Source organism: Anolis carolinensis, chromosome 4 (genome assembly GCF_035594765.1).
Source record: "Anolis carolinensis isolate JA03-04 chromosome 4, rAnoCar3.1.pri, whole genome shotgun sequence".
NCBI lineage: Eukaryota > Metazoa > Chordata > Lepidosauria > Squamata > Dactyloidae > Anolis > Anolis carolinensis.
Genome location: NC_085844.1, coordinates 502248 through 521367, shown reverse-complemented (window position 1 = coordinate 521367; position 19120 = coordinate 502248). Strand labels below are relative to the sequence as shown.

Genomic DNA, 19120 nt, shown 5'->3' with positions numbered 1-19120 from the left:
TGCCTCTTTTATCTGAATATGTCGGGCTAAATGGGTCCTTCCGAATGTTCTGAGCTTTCTTAAGGCTGCAGGTCTTCTAGGGTCCTTTCAAAGAGGGGAGAGGGGATGATCAAGTCAATTCGGATTGTTGTTCTTGTGGACCTTCGAATGGTTTCAGATTGAAGGTGACCCTAGAACCAACGTTTAGGAGCAGGGGCTGGGGAACTGACCTCCAAGGGCCTCATCCAGCCCCTGGGCCTTACTTTAGTGACCCCTGACCTATATAGTCATGTCATGTATAAGTGTAGAAATCCTAGTCAAAAAAAAAAATCGACTCCAAAATCCTAGGTATATTTTTGCTTTTATGATTGTATTTCTTGGGCATTAAATTTTGCCCATTTTTGTAAGCCGCCCTGAATCCCCTCGGGTGAGAAGGGCGGGGCCTAAATGTTGTAAATAAATAAATAAATAAATAAATAAAATACGGGCCTCTGTCGGGAGGGCTTGGGTGGCAGAAAGGAGGGGGTTGGGCTGGACGGCCTTTGGGGGCCCCTACCTGCCCCGAAGGAAAGGAAGGCGCACCTTCCTTCCTCCCTTCCTTCCTTCCTTCCTCGCTTCTTGCTTTGCCGGGCTGGGGAGGGGGCTGGGGAGGGGGCGTGGCCTGGCGCCGGGACCCCTCCCTCCCCCTCCCTCGGCGGGATGCCTGCGCGGTCCCTCGGGGTTGCCCCAGTAACGCGGGGGTCCTCCCCCCTCCCCCCTCCCCCCTCCCCCCTCCCTGCCCGTCTGCCGGCTCCAAGGCGGAGAGAGGAGGAGGAGGAGGAGGAGAAAGAGGAAGGGTCTCCTGCGGAACGGAGCCCGGAGCCCTTCCCGGGTGCCAGAGGTGCCGGGCCCCCGCCCCCCAGGCCTGAAGAGAAGAAGCCCCCCCAGGTCCGTCCGTCCGTCCGTCCGCGCCCTCCCTCCCTCCCTCCCCTCCCTCCGAGGCCACACTCGCCGCAGGTGCCCGAGCCTCTTGATAGAGAAGAAGCTGGAAACTTTGGAAAGCGGGATAGTTAGGGGTGGGATTGGGGAGTGGGGGGTTAGGGGGGGGATGAAGGCTGGGAACCCTAACCCTCCCCGCACCCAGAGATCTCTAAAGGAGGGGTAGAGGGTGGGGGTGCGCTTGCCCTGCAAGGTGAAGGGGTCGGGGGGGGGGGCTGGAGAGAAAGACCCCCCTCCAGCCAGTCAAATGATTCAGGGCTTCTCCCCTCCCCTGCCCCCCCCCCCCTTGCTTGGGCAGGTGGCACCCCTTAATCCGGGGCCCAGGCCAGGGCTTCCACGCTGCCCCATCTGCTGCCCTTCCCCCTCCCCTCCCCCTCCCCTTGCATCCAGGCCATGGGGGGGGGATAGGGGGTGCCTGGGAGGGGCCTGGGGAGGGGCTCTTCCAGGACAGCCAGGTGAGCCCTCTACCTGGACCTGCCTTTGAAGACGACTCAGAAACAACCCCCTGCTTCTTGGCAGAATGGGGTTGGACTGGATGGCCCATGAGGTCTCTTCCAACTCTACTGTTCTATGATTCTATGATTCTACTAGCTGTGCCCGGCCACGCGTTGCTGTGGCTAGGACTTAATTTTTCTTTTCTTTTTGTTGTATGAACGTAGAGGCGTGGATGAGAGGTTGTGCTGTCAATTTTCGAGGTTGTGGGGCATTTAGTTTAGTTGTTTTGTCCGGTGCCGTGATTCCATTACCCTTTTATATATATAGACTAGCTGTGCCCGGCCACACATTGCTGTGGCGAAGTATGGTGGTATGGGAAATAAAGTATTGAGGAATTGTATATTATATATTGATAATCTTATATTATCTGCTTAGAACTGGATTATATGAGGCCCCTTCTTCACAGCTGTATAAAATGCACACTGAAGTGGATTATATGGTAGTGTGGACTCAAGATAATCCAGTGCAAAGCAGATAATATAAGATTATAAATGGGTTATATAGCTGTGTGGAAGGGCCTTGAGTCTACACTGCCATATAATCCAGTGCAAATTAGATAATCTGTGGAAGAAGCCTAAGTGAGGCCTAAATCTGCCTGTCCCCTAACTGAACCCTGACTGTCCCTTGGCTGAGTTGGTTGCTAGGAGACCAAGTGGGTAGAGATTAGCCCTCTAAACTGGTAGCAATTGGATAAAAACAATTATTGCTCTCCCTCTAATTAGGACTTTATTTTTCTTTTCTTTTTGTGGTATCAACCTAGAGGCGTGGATGATGGGTTGTGTTGTCTAATTTCGAGGTTGGGGGGCCTGTAGTTTTGTTGTTTTGTGGGTCGCCGTGATGCCATCACTCATTTATATATATATAGATAAATAAATGGTTGGCAGCCAGATGACTAACTGGGGTGAGCTTCGGGGAGCACACTATGCACCTAAAGCAGCTCCACTGGCTCCCCACAAGTGTCCAGGCCCAAAGTGCAGGTGATTACCTAGAAAGCCCTACAAGCTTTGGGTCCAACCAATGTTTGAGATCACATCTCCTTCTATGAACTAGCGCAGGCATTGAGATCGGCAGGGGAAGGCCTCCTCTCAGTCCCACCACCATCTCAAGTATGGTTGTTGTGGACGAGAGAGAGGGAAATAGGGCTCTTCGGTGTTGGCTCCCTGGCTGTGGTAAGCTAGAGAGATCAGGTTAGCCCAGGCATGGACACACTTTGGCCTTTCCTCCAGGAGTTTTGGACTCCAACTCCCAGCATTCCTCACAGCCTCAGGCCCCTTCCTTTTGCCCCTCAGCCGCTTAAGCGGCTGAGGGGCAAAAGGAAGGGGCCTGAGGCTGTGAGGAATGCTGGGAGTCGGAGTCCAAAACACTTGGAAGGAGGGCCCAAGTTGGGCTGGCCCCATTGCTTCATGCCTTCAGTTGGCGTCGCATCAGCATTGGGTTGTGTCCGTCAAAACAACTTGTTTCTATCCCCAGCTATGACTGCGTTTTGCAAATTTTAATGTTTTACATTGTAATATTTATGTGTGTGGGGTTTATGGTTTCAGTTGTATGTATTGTGTATATGCAGCACTTTGCTGCATTTTCTTAGCCGTCCCGAGTCCCTTTGGGGAGATGGTGGCGGAGTAGAAATATTATTATTTTATTTTATTTATTTATTTATTTACTTACTTACAGTATTTAATATTCCGCCCTTCTTTCTCACCCCGAAGGGGACTCAGGGCGGATCACATTGCACACATATAATTTATTTATTTTTTATTTATTTCCAGCATTTATACCCCACCCTTCTCACCCGGGGGGACTCAGGACGGCTTACAACAGTTGGCAACATTTAATGCAACATTTTAATAAGGCAAACATTCAATGCCATAACATAGAACAGAGACAGACGCAGGCACGGGCTGGCCTCGAACTCATGACCTCTTGGTCAGAGTGATTTGTTGCAGCTGGCTGCTAACCAGCCTGCGCCACAGCCCGGCCCATATTCCCACAAAGAGCAGGAAAGAAGGTCTCAATGGGGGGGAATCTGCCGCTTCCTTTCCACCCCACCTTGGTGCGGGTTCAGGGCTGCTCCCCTCAGCCAAGCCTGTGTGGGTCTGGCCTTGCCTGGGCCCCCCAACCTCTGAAGTCTTTCCTCTTCCGCAGGGACTCAAGTGCCTCCCGGTGCTTCTGAAGCTGAGCTCAGGGCTGCCTGGCAGCCGCTCAGTCCATCTGGAAGCACAGCCTGCCTTTCTGTGCCCTCGCTGGATCTGGGCCCTGTGTGTGGCCCTTCGGGGCCCCTGGCCGGACACTCGCCAACCCCTCTCCTGGGCCTCGGCCGCCGGCCATGGGCAACTCCGGGAGCCGGCCCAGCTGCCTGGGGGAGAAGAGCCGGCGGTCAGAGGACTTCTTGAAGGACTCCTACCTCAAGGACCTGGGCCTGGCGCCCGGCCGCCGCTCGGCAGGAAGGAACAATGTGGAGGGCTGTCCGGGACCCCCAGAGAAGCCCTCCCTGAGCCCCGTGGTGATCGAGAATGGATGGAGTGCGGCCCTGGCGGGGCCCGGCATCACCCACCACGGTAGCCCCCTCCCCAAGCAGAACAACAGGGACGTCAAGGTGCAGAACAGCAGCCTCAGCTGCAACCCGCTCAAGGCCCAGCTGGAGGCGGCAGCGGCGGTGGCGGCCGGAGGGGCCTGGAGCCCGTCTGTGGGGGGCCCGGGGGGGCTCTGGCCCTGGAAGCCCCTCACCACCACTGAGGTGACCGAGGTGACCGAGGTGACGGAGACCATCGTGACGGAGATCGTGGAGGTGACCCAGTTCCCCGGTGGGGACAAGAGCCAGGAACCCCTCGTCACAAGGACGGTCAAGGTCCTGACGGATGGCACCGGAGCCCTGCCCCAGGTCAATAGGCCACCCTCCTGAGTGGGGAGCCCACTTGCACTTGCACCTGTTTCCTGCTCTGAGCTCTGCCCCCATCCATCCCTGAGGGAGACCACTCTGTCCTGCAGCTGGTCTCGCACTGCGTGGTGGGCAGCTAGGGGTGTCCCGTCCCTCTCTGTGTCGGAATATTTGGCTCCTAGAGGCCAGTCGAGTCCAGCGGAACCAGTCCTCTATAGAATCTTATGGAATGAAACATCAGGCTCTGGTCAGGTTCAAAAAAGGTGAAAGAGTTACTTGTATTGCTGCAGGGACTCTTGGAAAAAAGAATAGATAGAGCAAAGAAAGTGACCTGACTTTGGCCAAAGAGTCCCTAAGGCTGGTTCTCCTGACTCTGTGTGTCAGTCATCTTCAGGCAGAGAGAAAGAGAGAGGCCTCATGGTGCTCCCTTCTCTAATAAAGGGGTCTTTATTTATTTATTTATTTATTTATTTGCAGCATTGATATTCCGCCCTTCCTGTTATTGTGTTATAACAATGATAAGACAGGCAACAAATAGAGGTATATATAGGTTTTCCCATCTTTTGGCATCTTTGGAGGCTGTGCTTGGTTTTGGCCACCGGGGGTGCTGTTGCTCCATCTCCCTGCCGAAGAGCTTTCATTGTTTATAAATTTCCTCAATTTTTCTGATCAAATGCCTTAGTGCTTTAATGAGGTTCCTATTTATCTACTCACATTTGTTTTCGAACTGATACAAAAGCTGGGAAAAAGGTCAGGAGCTCACCCTGACCCGGGCTTTGAACTATAAACTTTCCAGTTGGCAAGATTGATTGCAGCTTAGTGATTAACCTGCTGAGCTAAAGCCCAGCCTGACACTAAGGCCCGGGTCATAAAGGCACACTAAAGACTTTTGGGAAGAAGGGGAAAGCGGCCCTAGACAGCGGGGTCCATTGCTTTGTTTCCTTCAGGATTTGGGAAGCTAACTCGGGGGCCCCTCTGGTGAGGAGGGGGAGGGGCAGGCCTTCTTTCTGTGTTTTGAGGGTGGTGATGTACCTGGTGGGAGTACCATGAGGGTCGGGGGGGAGGGAGGCATGACCCTTGATCCTGGTGCTGCCGCTAAGAGACGGGGTCTCTGAGTCGGGGGTCTCCCCCTTCCTCTCTCTCTCCCCAGGCGTCTGCCTTCGCGGTGGGGCCCCCGTGGGTCCGTGACCAGGAGGCCCTGGGGAAGCTGCTCTCCTGGGTGGGAGACATGGAGGACCTGGTGGCCGGCCAGAAGCCCCCCTCTTCCGAGGCCAAGGTGGTGAAGGCTCAGCTGCAGGAGCAAAAGGTGGGCCACCGGGGCAGGGCGGACTGCGGGGCTGAGGGGCCAGGTCCGGACCATATGGGCACCCCCTGAAGCCCCTTCCCTTCACCTCCCGGCAGCTTCTGCGGCGACTGCTGGACGAGCGGCGGTCCCACGTCGAGAGCCTCCTGCAGGAGAAGAAGGCACAGCTGCCGCCCGAGACCCCAGGCCCCACCGAGCAGCAGGGCTGGGACAAGGGCCGGGGCCTCTGCAGCCTCCGGGAGAAGTGGGCTTCACTGGTCCAGGAGGCAGAAGCCAGGTGAGACCCAGCACCATCCAAGACAGCCAAAGAACATCAGCAACAGGGAGCTTGGAGGAAAGGGCAGTGTTTGTCTGCTACAGGCTGCCTTTGACCTCAGCTCCTGGTGCCTGGCTCCTTGCAGACTCAGGCCCTGACTACCTGGCTGAAACAAGGCCCAGCAGAAACACCTGCTGCTTCCAGAGGCTGGGACATAAAAGGAGGATGCTGGCATGGGCTCAGTCACCCAGCACCATCCAAGACAGCCAAAGAAGACCTTAAGATCATGATAGGGGGAGGGGGAGGGGGAGGGGGAGGGGGGCTAGTAGGGTGTATCTAGATGCTGTTTTAAGTTTTAATATATCAATGGTTTTAAATTGTGTTTATATGTTTATTGTTTCTATTATTTTATGTTTTTTTATTTTCTTTGTATAATGAGGCATTGAATTTTTGCCTAAATGTATATTGTATGCCGCTCTGAGTCCCCTACGGGGTGAGAAGAGCGGGATAGAAATGAAGATGAGGATAGAAATGAAGATGATGATGAGTGGCCAGAGGGCCCGGCTGAGCCGAGACAGCCCTGGGCAGCCCTTCAAGAGCCTTGGGGGGGGGGGGGGGGGACTGCATGCATTTGTTGCTGCTGCTGCTCAGTCGTTCAGTCGTCTCCGACTCTTGGTGACCTCCTGGACCAGTCCAGGCCAGAGCTCCCTGTCGGCCGTCGCCGCCCCCAGTTCCTTCAAGGTCGAGCCAGTCCCTTCAAGGATACCGTCCATCCATCTCGCCCTTGGTCGGCCTCTCTTCCTTTTTCCTTCCATTTTCCCCAGCATTGTGATCTTCTCCAAGCTTTCCTGTCTTCTCATGATGTGGCCAAAGTCCTTCATCTCATTTCCTCCAGTGAGCAGCCATTGGGCATTATTTCCTGGAGGATGGACTGGGTGGATCTTCTTGCCAAGGTCCAAGGCACTCCCAGGATTCTCCTCCAGCACCAGAGTCTAAAAACGTCTCTCTTCCTTCGCTCAGCCTTCCTTATGGTCCAGCTCTCGCATCCATAGGTGACTATGGGGAAGACCATTGCTTTCACTATGCGGACCTTCGTTGCAGTGTGATGTCTCTGCTCTTCACTATTTTGTCAACGTTGGCCATGGCTCTCCTCCCAAGAAGGAAACGTCTTCTGATTTCCTTGTTGCAGTCTGCATCTGAAGTGATCTTTGCGCCTAGAAATATAAAGTCTGTCACTGCCTCCACTTTTTCTCCTTCTATTTGCCAGTTATCAATCAGTCTGGTTGCCATGATCTTGGTTTTCTTGATGTTCAACTGCAACCCAACTTTTGCACTTTCTTCTTTCACTTTGGTGATAAGGCTCCTCAGCTCCTCCTCACTTTCAGCCATCAGAGTGGTATCATCTGCATACCTAAGGTTGTTAATGTTTCTTACAGCAATTTTAACTCCAGCCTTGGATTCCTCAAGCCCCGCATGTCGCATGATGTACAAGTTGAATAGGGAGGGTGAGAGGATGCAGCCCTGATGTCTGCACTCCTTTCCCAATCTTGAACCCGCCTCCTGTTCCCTGGCCTGTTCTTACTGTGGCTACTTGGTCTTTATACAGATTTCTCAGGAGACAGACAAGGGGACTTGGTCTCCCCAGACCACCAAGAACAGGCCACAGTTTATTATGATCCACACAGTCAAAGGCTTTAGAATAGTCAATAAAGCAGAAGTAGATGTTTTTCTGGAACTCCCTGGCTTCCTCCATTCTCCAGCGGATAATTCATTTGTAGCTTTCCACTAATCCACTCATGCCATTCAAGTGTTATTCCTGTTGCCTGCCTTAAGTGCCCATTTCTGTTTGTCTTTTGTATTGAAATGGTCATAACTGTTTCTTCATGCCTTTGCTGGAGCCTGACCCCTGTCCTCAGGAGACCCTTGAGCAGGTCACTCAGGCCCAGAGCAGAGGAGCTGGGAAGAGGGTCTCCTCCATCAGAAGGCAGCTGGGAACCAAATCCTCTTCCTCGGTCTCGCCACCTGCCATGGGTTAAACCCCTTACCCAAAGCCGCTTCCTCACTGAGCGTTTCCTTCCGGTCTTCATCCGGTCTCAGGAGTCATTAGGACCCCCTGACCACAGCTCCCTGTGTGTGAGTGTGTGTGTGCACCATATGTCCCATTGGGCTGCTCTCTTTGCAAGTTTCGCCTTGTTCATTTCACCCTTCCATCACCTTTAGAAGGAGAACCTGAGGACCATCTGTTCTGCCACCCAGGAAGAAACCATCCAAGCCCACCACCCAGCAGATTCCACTGTCACTCAAATCGTCAGGAAGTTCTTCCCAGTGTTTAAGTGGAATCTGGACACAGGATTATTCCCAATGAGGCCTGGCCAAAGCAGAAGAGAGTAGGACCATGACTTCTCTTGACCTGAAAACACTTTGCTACTATGGATGCAGCCTAAAATTGCATTGGCTTTTTGAGCTGTCCCATCATGCTCCTGGCTCAGGTTCAGCTTGTGATCTACTCTTAGATGCTTTTCCCCTTTCCTAGATCTATGTATTTCATTTTAAACTGTGTGTACTACCATCCATTTCTGCCTGTGGGAGTTCCTTTTATTAGTTTTGGCCAGTCAGTTCTGTCATATGTTCAGGTCACTTCGGATCTTGACTCTTTCCTCTGGAGCATGAGCCATACTTCCCGGTCTGCCCTTGTGCTTGTTCGGTGATGCTGCTCTCACACCGGCAGGGAAGGGGTCTTCTGGGAGCACAGGTCTCTTGGGACCCAAGGGCTCAGAAGTGGCAGCAGCCCTGTCTTCCTCAAGTGTGGGGTGCTGGGAGTGGGCATGCCCTTGCCCACCCTTCCTGCCTCTCTCTCCCCACAGGCACTGCTCCCTGGAGCGCATCCTTCCTGCCGCGCAGGCCTTCCAGGAGTCGGGGGACGCCTTCCAGGAGTGGCTTGGCCGGACCGAGCGGGCGCTGGCTCAGCTCTGGAGGGCCAACGGGACCCTCAGCCGGGGGCAGGAGGCCTGTGGGCAGGCCCAGGTGCGTCCCAAGGGGCTGGCACCACAGGGAGGGCAGGGGGCTTTAGGCAGGAGGAGAGAAGAACCCCCCTCAGAGGAGGAAAGGAAAAGAGGGGGTAATGGGGGGGGGCTTTCAGCTGTGGTGACATGAGGAGAGGTGGACTCCCCCCTTGAGCTTGAGAGTCCTGCTGTGAACTGCAGGAAGGGCTTGGCCTGGCAGAGAGGTGCACACTAAGCACACAATGGCATCCTGTGGTTGTGGTGGCTTCTATGGAAGGGACAAGGAGAGTGGCACGGGGTCCAGGGCCCCTCAGACGTGCCCCTGCTGCAAAGGACCCAAGGATGCAGGGGGTGACATGTCCCTTGAGGCAGAGAAGGCTGTTCTGCTGGGCTGGGAAGATCCCTCGTTGCCCCTCAAACACTTGGCTTCCCTCCAGGGTCTGTGCCAGGAGATCCGCTCCAGGCCGGCTGAGCTGGACCAGGTCCTGGAACATGGACAGCGGCTCCTGGAGGTGGTTTCAGGCAAGTCAGAGGGAAGGGGATGGTCAGGGGTGGCCTGGGGATCTCCTGGACGATCTCTTTGGGGAAGCGAGCCTGGCGTGGCTGCCTTGCACTGGGAGGGCACTGCTGCTACTGGGGCTGAGGCTGTGCTTTGTGCTCCTTGCAGGCGAGGAGGCCCGCCTGGCCCAGGAGAAGATGGACTCCCTGCGGATGCGGTTCCTGATGGTCAGCCAGAGCGGCGCCGACATCCTGCAGCGCCTGGAGCAGGCCTTGGAGGCCTCCTCACGCCTGGAGCCCACCCAGGAGGACCTGGCCCTCTGGTTCTCCCGCCTGGAGAAGGAGCTCCCCTCGCTGGGAGAAGGCCCCGTGGCCCCCGCAGACAGGGAGAAGGTACTCCTTGGGCCCGCTCCCCTTCCCTGCTTTTGGCCCTGCAGTGGCCCCTTCTCTGTGCTCCTGGCCATCCTTCTGGAAGGGAAGGCTCCACTGTCCCCTGGGAAACAAGTCAACAGGAAGCTCAGTCCTATTCTGTGCCTGGCCTTTGGGGTTTAAAGCCTCTTGGATTCAGCACCCTCATCTTCCTTCCGGTTGTCACTCGTGTTTGTGTATGGGATTCTAGGGGCTTCAACCCCATTGAGCAATGGAAGGGGGGAAGAAGGGTGACTCCTTGGACCACCCTCAGCATCTGTTCTGTCCTTCAGGGGTCCATCTGTTGGGAATGGACGAGCTGTTAAGCTCTAATCACCCTCTTTATGAGGTAAATTCCCATTGAAATAGCAGAGTAAAAACTGCAGCAGCGGTGAGACGTGCAGTGTGAGTTTCGGAAGGCAAAGGGATGCAAAGTTAGCTTTAAAGTTTAAAAGCATTTATTGAGGTAAAAAGAAATCAATTGATGGATAGAAAAGGTTTGGAGCTAACTATCTAATCTAATCCTGTTCTAATACATATAGACGGATTAAAATAACTAAGCTCTAGGTAGCTACATCTTGGCTAGTAGAGGGACAAAGGTGCCTCTGGAACAAAGCAGGAAGCAGGAATGGCGACCAAGCCTCGTGGGTCGCTTCTTCTCTAGGGCCATAAACATTCCAAAAGCCAAATTGGGGATGTTACGTCAAAGCCCTAGGAGAGATCACATTTCTAAAGCATCAAAGGGGTGGGTTGACCTAAACAGGACATGAGGGAGGAAACAATGGTGAAGCCTAATCAAAGCATACAAGGAACTGGGGAAGGTGTCCCTAATTCGTTTCTAGGCTTCCTATCTAACCATAGAGACTTAAGCAGTGCAGGATAACATTTTTCCAACACCATCCTTCTCTCTCTCAGCTTGAGGCAGCTCTGCGGTCGGCCTTGTGCCAGGCGTCCCACCTGGAGGCACAGCTGGAGGGTCTGGCTCAGGTGCACCTGGAAACTGATGCTGTCCGCTTGCAGCTGGAGGAGCAGAAGGTGGGTCCAAGGGGGAGGAAGGGCCAGTGGGGGGAAGGAGGCAGCAGTCTTGATGCCTCTGCCTTGGGACAGGATCACAGCACCAAACGGGGGCCACAGAGACGATTCTTGGCTCAGATGGGCCTGGCTTCGCTACTACTCTGGGCACTGTCACTGGACCCTTACCACCCCTGCCCAAGCGCCAGAAGGCAAGAAGGCCCAGCCTCAGGCACCACCTGGAGTTTGGCCAGGCAGGCTGGCACCCAAGGGCCACACCTCCACTGCTTCTGCTCCCACAAGCCCCAGAGGCCAAAGGCTCCCCCCTCCCTCCGAGAAAGCTGCAGGGGGCAGTGGCCAGTGTGACTCTACTTCCTTTCCCTCCCAGCTGGTTTCGGCAGGTATCCTGCACCACCAGGGCCTCGTGGAGCGGCTTGTGCCCATCGCTGGTCTGATGCTGAGCCACCTCCCTCCTGATGTGCAGCAGCAGGTCCAGGTGAGGCCAGGCTGGGCAAGAGGGCACCTGAACCAAAGCTGCTTGTGGGATGGAGACACTTTTATGAGAAGGGGAATACGCCCCATCTGCAATGGCCCAGCAACACCCTTTTGGCTGCAAGAACTACTCCAGGGTCTGAAGGTGCAAGGCCAGATTGTTGCACCCCGGGCCTGGAAACCCCTATGATCACAGCACCACACAAGAGTCCAGGATATAAGCAAACAGCGCATTGTAAAATATATCAAAAGTATCAGAAAAGTTCAGAAATAAAGAAAGAAGTATATCCAAAAAGGGTTTAGCAATAAGCAAAATCCAACAGGATCCAAATGTCTCAAACAGATTCCTAGGAATCCAGGAATAGCCAAAAATCCCAAGAGCAGCTTAAGTCCATAAGCACAAGGTATCCTTAGAAAAATGTGATCATGAATATAACCACAGGAACTACCAATATACTTGAATCCCAACACCAAAGGCTTAATTTGAAACATGGACCAGGAACTCAGGCCTAGCTTCTTACTCCAAACGCTATGTTGCCTGAACTTACTTGTGAGGAAAAATCTTGCCAATTAAAAGCCTCCCATGAAAGCATTTTGTCTTCCCTGAAATCTCTCCCCAGCTTTCCCACACAAGCACTCTGCCCTGTGATGTCTGTTGTCTACTCTGATCTGTAAAGGAAGTCCTGTAAAGGAAGTTGATTGACACTTAGTTCTTCGCTTTGACCCTTCCTTATCTAATGTCTAATGTCTCTGGCTGCTTGGCCTGGCCTTGAAGGCCTGCACTTTCACAGCCAGCTTTCTCACAGAAAGTGCTTCAGCTCACTCCTCTTCAGGTGGGAGAAGACTGGGTGGTAGTTGTGAGGCCCACTCTGCAAGATGGTCCCATCCCACTTTGTGCCCGGTGTCCCCACAGCTGCTGGTTCAGCCCCTGCAGGAGCGCACGGAGGGCCTCTTGTGCCGAAGCGCAGCTTGCGCTGTGTCACTGGAGCAGGCCCAGTCGCTGGTGGCGCAGTTTGTGGAGGCACAGGGGGAGCTCTGTCCCTGGCTGCAGGAAACACGGGTAGCGGCGGAGCAGTTCTCCCCAGAGAGCCTCAGCTGCGAGGCCTTCAAGGAGCAGCAGGAACTCCTGCAGGTGAGTTACTGCCGGGGGCTGCCCCACTGCCCCTGACCCAGCCCGTCCTTCATCTGCCCATCCCATTCCGTCCTTCTGCAGGGACTTCGGGAGGCCATTGCCGAGCACAAGCCCCTCATCACAAAGCTCCAGCGGGTCTCCACCCAACTTGCCACGCTCAACCCTCAGGAGGCAACCCCCTTCCTCCAGCACTGCCAGGAAATGGAAGATCAGTACAGCTGTGCCCGAGAGCGCGTCCGACAGGCCGCAGGGGTCCTGGAGGAGGCCATTCCCCGATACAGCCAGGTCAGCAAGGGGCCGGAGATGGGCCGGAGGTTGCTCCCTGGCTGGGCTGCCTTCCCTCTCTTCTTGCCCTCCACAGCTGCACAAAGGGCCCGTGAGATGCACAGGGTCAGGGTCAAGGGAGGCCCCAAGTTCCAGAAAACTGGAGTCTGAAAGTTCTGAAGAGTCCACACATACCTTTTAATAGTTTTTCAATGCAGCCACTGTTTCTTTGCTCCCAGTGTTAAAGGAATGGCTGGGAACAGAGCCTTCCTTGCCCCAAACGACTTCTGGTCTGTCCCTTCCCCTGCTTCTCCCCCTTGCAGCTGTCAGAGCGGATGGCGCTAATGGTGGAATCCTTGGAGCGGCTGCGGAGCCGCATGCAGCCCCCTTCGGCGGCTGTGAGGGGGGACCCGGCCTGGATCCAGGAGCAGCTCCGGGAGAACGGCTTATGCTTGGCGGAACTGGAGAAGCTGGGGGTCGCCCTGGAGACCCTGCGGGGCCAAGGGGCCGAGCTGCTGGCCACCGTGCAAACGAGTGCCAACGAAGGTATGGACAGCACCAGGCCCTGAGCCCTGATCTCCCTTTGATTTCTGTCTAAGGTGGGGATGGGCATTGGGGGTGGACTCCACTGACCCCTCCCTCCTTTTCCTGGTCACAGAGATCCAGGGTCGGGTGGAGCAGCTGCTGCACCAGTGGGAGGAGATGTGGGCGCAGGGCGAGGAGCGGGAGCGCTGGCTGCAGAGCCTCCTGGCACTGGCTGAACGTTTCTGGCACGGCCTCTCGGATCTCACCACCGCCCTTGGTGACACCCAGCAGGCCGTGATGGAGCCAGTGGAGGCCTCCTCAGACCCGGCGGCCATCCGGACCAGGCTCGAGGCTATGCAGGTACTAGACAGCCCCCCGGGGGCTTTGGGCAGCCTTTGGTCAGAGGAGCCGTTGTGACATTTCCCGAAAGAATCCTGGGAATGAGGTTTGGGGGCCAAGGGGGCTCAGCTGTGACACTATCTTCCTCTTCAAGCTCATGCTGCCCAGCGACTGGTATCCACTGTCACATGCATAGCAGCCCTTAGCCCCCATTGGGCTGGTTTCCCACAGTCCTTCTTCCATGCCCTTTCTCCTGATGATCACTCAAGACCTTGACTCCACTTGTTGGGGCTCATTGTTGTTCCCCCCTTATTAATTAGCCCAAAAACCTAAGAATTGTATCCAACTGAACACTGAAGCAGGAGACCTTTTTGCAACAAGTTTAATTGAACATGTCACCTTGTTGGGTGAACAACTAAGGAAAGTGTCACATTGAATTGTTGTGCCCCAACACACTGGCTTCTTTCCTTCTTTGTCCCTGGCCTGGTCCCTGTCCGCCTCCTGCTTCCTTCCCATGGTGGGTAATTCTGTGCCCCATCCCACCCCTCTTACATCCAGGCCCTGCACGAGGAGATTGATGCCCTGCAGGGTGACCTGGACTCCTTGGGCACCCTTAGCGTGGAGCTGATGGCATCCTGCGGAGACCCAGAGAAACCGGATGTCACAAAGAGCCTGGATGAGGTCAGTGGGGCAGGAGTGGGGCAGGGTGGGGGTAGCTGGTGGGAGGTACAGCAGTCCCCTGTGGTTAGAGAGAGCCTCAGGAGCAAAGGAAGCTGCCTTTGCAGCTGTCATGCTGGGAGCGCAAAGCAGCCTTGCCCCCAAAAGGCCAATGGCAGGTCTTGGGAAGTCCAAGCAGAGTCATGCCCTGTATCTAATGGGAGGGGGGCGTGCAGATTGATGGATGGCCAGTGTCTCTTACCTCCTCACCTTATCCCTCCTTCTCTCTCCCTACTGCCCAGCTCTACTCCTGTTGGCACAGTGTGAGCAAGGCATGGGCAGAGCGGCAGGCCTGGCTGGAGGAGCAGCTTCAGGTCTCCCTAGCCTACCAGGAGACCTTGCAGGTGAGGCTCAGCCACTGGAGGAACACCGGGTGGCAGGTCACCCCAGCCGGGACAACCAGTGTGTGCTATAGGGCACCTGGTACAGCCTCGGCCCAGAGCTCTTTGGGACCCTGCCTGGCCTTGTCCCACTCCCTGACAGTCCACACTCACACAGACCCCAGCCCACCCCTTTCCCCCCTCTGCCCTCTCCCCAGAGGCACCTGGGCTGGCTGGGGGAAGCAGAGCTGCGGATGGCCGAGGCATTCCTGGTGGCGGGGAACCCGGAGCTGGTGAAGCAGCAGCTCTTGGAGCTGAAGGTCAGAGCACGTCTTTGGGAGGGAGTGACATGGGATGGGGGGCTTCAGGCAGACACCTGCGCACAGAGTGGCTGAGAGGGGGTTTTGCCCATGGCTATTCTGGGGACTGAGCCTCCCTGTGCTCCGTGGGCGGTTCAGGGTCAGAGGCTGTGCCCTCCCTGGCAGTTCCTTCACTACCACATGCCACCTCCTCCTTGGGAGACACCCGCAGATCTGCCAGTCCACAGCATTGGGAACGTGGAGCCAAGAAGGACGTTGCTGCCCACAAGCGGATATTCCTGATGGACGCCTCCCAGCACTTTCTTCCCTTCCTGGCAGGACTTCAAGAGGGAGCTGTACCAGCGCAAGGTGGAGGTGGAGAGTGCGCGGCCGCAGGGGGGTCCCAGGGGGGCTGACGGGAAGGACCCCCCAAAGGCCCTCTCTGACTTCCGTGAACGCTGGAGCCGGCTGGAGGAGGCGGCTGTGGGGCGGCAGGTGAGGTCTCCCTCCTTAACCCCTTCCTCCATCCCTTTGGAGCTGCAGGAGTTTGGGGATGTGGAGGGAGGGGCTGGGGCCAGAGAGCACCTTTGGGCCTGGATGCCATGGGGGCTAAGAGGGGAGCAGCCCCAGGGGGAGGGCAGGAGAGGGGCAGTTCACCTGCCCTCCTTGTTGTGTAGCCTGGGGCCATGAAGGGGCTTGCACAAGGTCAAGGCCCTGCTCAGGCCTGTTCTCTTCCGCAGCACCAGCTGGAGGCCTCCCTCCTGGGCCTTGGCCAGTTCCAGAGCCAGCTGGAGGAGCTGCTAGAGTGGCTGCTGCGCACCACAGAGCTGCTGGCAGGACCCCCCAACCTCCCCCTGGACCTCCAGAGCTGCGAGATCGAGCTGGCAAAGCACAAGGTCAGGAGCGGGGAGTGTGAGGGGTGCAGTGGTCAGAAGGGTCTTTGGCCAGATCTGCTGACTGCCCCCCTCCTCCTTGGCAGGTGCTCCGGAATGATGTGCTATCCCATGCCCGGACGGTCCAGTCGGTCAAGGAGGCCGGCCAGAGCCTCCTGCTCTCCGGTGGTGAGGGAGAGGCTGGAGAAGGGCTGCAGGGCCGCCTCCAGGAGCTGAGCCAACGCTGGGACTCTGTGCTGGGGCAGACCGAGGGCTGGCAGATGCAGCTGGAGAGCAACCTGGGACAGGTGTGTTGGGGTAGGGCCTGAGTGACACTTTGGGGAAGTAGCAAAGGTGTGTGTGTGTGTGGGGGGGGTGTCACTCAGCAGTCTTCCCACACACACCCCAAAAAACAAGGCCCCTGCTGAGAGGTCTTGACCCTTCTCCTGCCATGTGGATGGGGCCTGCTTCCCTCCTGTTGTAGTTCAGCCCATGATGGTGCCTGATCCTTATGCCAATGAGGATGTGGATCATGGGATTTCTGGGCTTGCAAGCCTGCATGAAATTTTAAGTTCTGAAACTGAGCAGTCTGTGTCTAGTGAAGGCCACATTCCAGAGAAGGGCCTAGATGCTGCTGAGAAGTAATTCTCTAGGGAAGCAAGGTCAGAGGCTGAAATGAGTTCAGAGGATGAACTCCCAGGTGGAGAGGATAATGAGCTGGTAGATAGGAGACTTAGTTTCTGTAAACTTCATGTTGCGCAGCAAAATCTCTGAAGGTCAAAGCACTTGTTAAAGAAGAAGCCGTTATCAGGTAGTCAGGGGAAACTGCATGATTTCATGTGTATATTAGAGAAGCCAGGGAGATTTTCCAGCAGTCTGGTCAACGTTGGATTTGAGGCTACATCTCTTGCCAAGTCTGCTAAGGGAATTCTAGTCTTCGCTTGTTCATATGTCATCCTTCCATGACATATGGATTATTCCTGGATTTTTGTATGGGATTTATGCTACTTTGTGTATCCTGATTCCTTTATATCCCTGTGCTTTTGAATCTACTTTTTTGCCTTGAATCTTGTGGACTATTTTAAACATTTGGATTTAGACGTTTTTACTAATTTTGCTTAACTGCTTTTTATATAATCTTCAATAAACTGCTTTACTGATTTAACTTGGACTGGAATGTGGTGGTTAAGTACAGAGGAGCTTCCTGCCCTGGAGTACAACACCACCCAGTGTTGGCAGAAAGGGGCCTCTGGGCTGCCCTCCCAGGAGACCCCTCCCTCCCTGTCCTTCTTGGTCCACCCTTTAGCCCCTCCTCCTTTGCAGGTGCAGGACATCACCCTGGAGATCACGGACCTCCTCCAATGGCTGGAGCATGTGGAGTTACAGCTCTGCTTCCACAAGCCGGTCTGGGGCCAGCCGGAAGCCACCAAGGACAAGCTGGTTGCCCACATGGTAAGACCCCCCCCACCACCACCACCACCACTGGATAGCTGGCCCTTTCTGAAACTCACATTGATTCTGGGGAGGGAGGCACTTCCTGGAAGAGGAAGTCCAGGACGCTGGCAATTCTGCCACCCTCCCCTCCCCTTTGCTTGTGCCCCTTCTCCTCCCCTTTCTTTCCTTCTCTTTCCCTCCCCTTGATCCCAATTTCCTCTTGCAGCCTGCATCCCACAGTCTCCACAACCCCCAAAATGCATGGCTTTACCCCTCTGCTCACCTGGCACGCATGCAGAGGCAGTCCAACATTAAGGCCAATTAAGCCGTCGCTTGTGCCGCAGACCATGCAGGGGCGCTGTCAAGGCGGCGGCAGCGGAAGGCCCAGCCACCCATCCGCGCAGCCGCCCTCCTGCTCTCCATCGTTGTCGCCCGCCTCCCACCCGTCGATGGGCCTGCGCATATGCGCAAGCCTTTAAATCGACCTGTGCATTCCTGTCGGGGGGGGGGGGGGCTTGGGTTGATGGCTCCCCATCCGGCAGGAAGAACTGAGGGTCCCTCTCTGGCAGCAGTGCGCCGGGGGTCTGGACGTGCCTGAGCGTTGTCCTTCCTCCCGGGCCTCTTTGTGGGGAAGCGGGCGTGGTAGCGGCAGCACCTGCGTGCCTGCGCCTTGCCCTCCTTTTGCGGCATGCGTGTCATAGAATCATAGAATCATAGAATCGTAGAGTTGGAAGAGACCTCGTGGGCCATCCAGTCCAACCCCATTCTGCCAAGAAGCAGGAAATCGCATTCAAAGCACCCCCGACAGATGGCCATCCAGCCTCTGCTTAAAAGCCTCCAAAGAAGGAGCCTCCACCACAGTCCGGGGGAGAGAGTTCCACTGTCGAACAGCCCTTCTCACCGTGAGGAAGTTCTTCCTGATGTTCAGGTGGAATCTCCTTCCTTTCCTGTAGTTTGAAGCCATTGTTCCCTTGCGTCCTAGTCTGCAGGGCAGCAGAAAACAAGCTTGCTCCCTCCTCCCTAGGACTTCCCCTCACGTATTTGTACATGGCTATCATGTCTCCTCTCAGCCTTCTCTTCTGCAGGCTAAACATGCCCAGCTCTTTAAGCCGCTCCTCATAGGGATTCTTGTTCTCCAGACCCTTAATCATTTTAGTCGCCCTCCTCTGGACGCTTTCCAGCTTGTCAACATCTCCCTTCAACTGTGGTGCCCAGAATTGGACACAGTGTGATTCCAGGTGTGGTCTGACCAAGGCAGAATAGAATAAGGGGGAGCAGGACTTCCCTGGATCTAGACGCTATTCCCCTATTGATGCAGGACAGAATCCCGTTGGCTTTTTTAGCAGCCGCATCACATTGTTGGCTCATGTTTAACTTGTTGTCCACGAGGACTCCAAGGTCTTTTTCGCACACACTGCTGTCGAGCCAGGCATCGTCCCCCATTCTGTATCTTTGATTTCCATTTTTTCTGCCGAAGTGAAGTCTCTTGCATTTGTCCCTGTTGAGGTTCATTGTGTTAGTTTCGGCCAATCATCTCTCTAGTCTGTCAAGATCGTTTTGAATTCTGCTCCTGTCTTCTGGAGTGTTGGCTCTCCCTCCCAGTTTGGTGTCGTCTGCAAACTTGATGATCGTGCCTTCTAACCCTTCGTCTAAGTCGTTAATAAAGATGTTGAACAGAACCGGGCCCAGGACGGAGCCCTGCGGCACTCCACTTGTCACGTCTTTCCATGATGAAGACGACGCATTGGTGAGCACCCTTTGGGTTCGTTCGCTTAGCCAATTACAGATCCACCTAACCGTAGTTTTGTCTAGCCCACATTTGACTAGTTTCCTTGCCAGAAGGTCGTGGGGGACTTTGTCGAAGGCCTTCCTGAAATCCAGGTAGGCTACATCCACGGCATTCCCTGTATCGACCCAACTC

The 19120-nt window shown here is 55.2% G+C and overlaps 1 protein-coding gene across 1 annotated transcript in view; it reads left to right on the top strand.

The window, feature by feature from the left end:
* Positions 1-19120, top strand: part of plec (plectin) — a 309701-nt gene that overhangs the window by 276592 nt on the left and 13989 nt on the right. Inside the window, exons 37-55 of the mRNA XM_062979321.1 lie at positions 3635-4330; positions 5478-5633; positions 5729-5907; positions 8751-8910; positions 9326-9410; positions 9556-9779; positions 10710-10829; positions 11194-11301; positions 12211-12429; positions 12511-12714; positions 13017-13239; positions 13352-13578; positions 14116-14238; positions 14517-14618; positions 14813-14914; positions 15233-15388; positions 15634-15789; positions 15873-16073; positions 17089-17217. Coding sequence (XP_062835391.1) covers positions 3635-4330; positions 5478-5633; positions 5729-5907; positions 8751-8910; positions 9326-9410; positions 9556-9779; positions 10710-10829; positions 11194-11301; positions 12211-12429; positions 12511-12714; positions 13017-13239; positions 13352-13578; positions 14116-14238; positions 14517-14618; positions 14813-14914; positions 15233-15388; positions 15634-15789; positions 15873-16073; positions 17089-17217 — 3570 coding nt within the window. The remainder of the gene's footprint in view (positions 1-3634; positions 4331-5477; positions 5634-5728; positions 5908-8750; positions 8911-9325; positions 9411-9555; positions 9780-10709; positions 10830-11193; positions 11302-12210; positions 12430-12510; positions 12715-13016; positions 13240-13351; positions 13579-14115; positions 14239-14516; positions 14619-14812; positions 14915-15232; positions 15389-15633; positions 15790-15872; positions 16074-17088; positions 17218-19120) is intronic.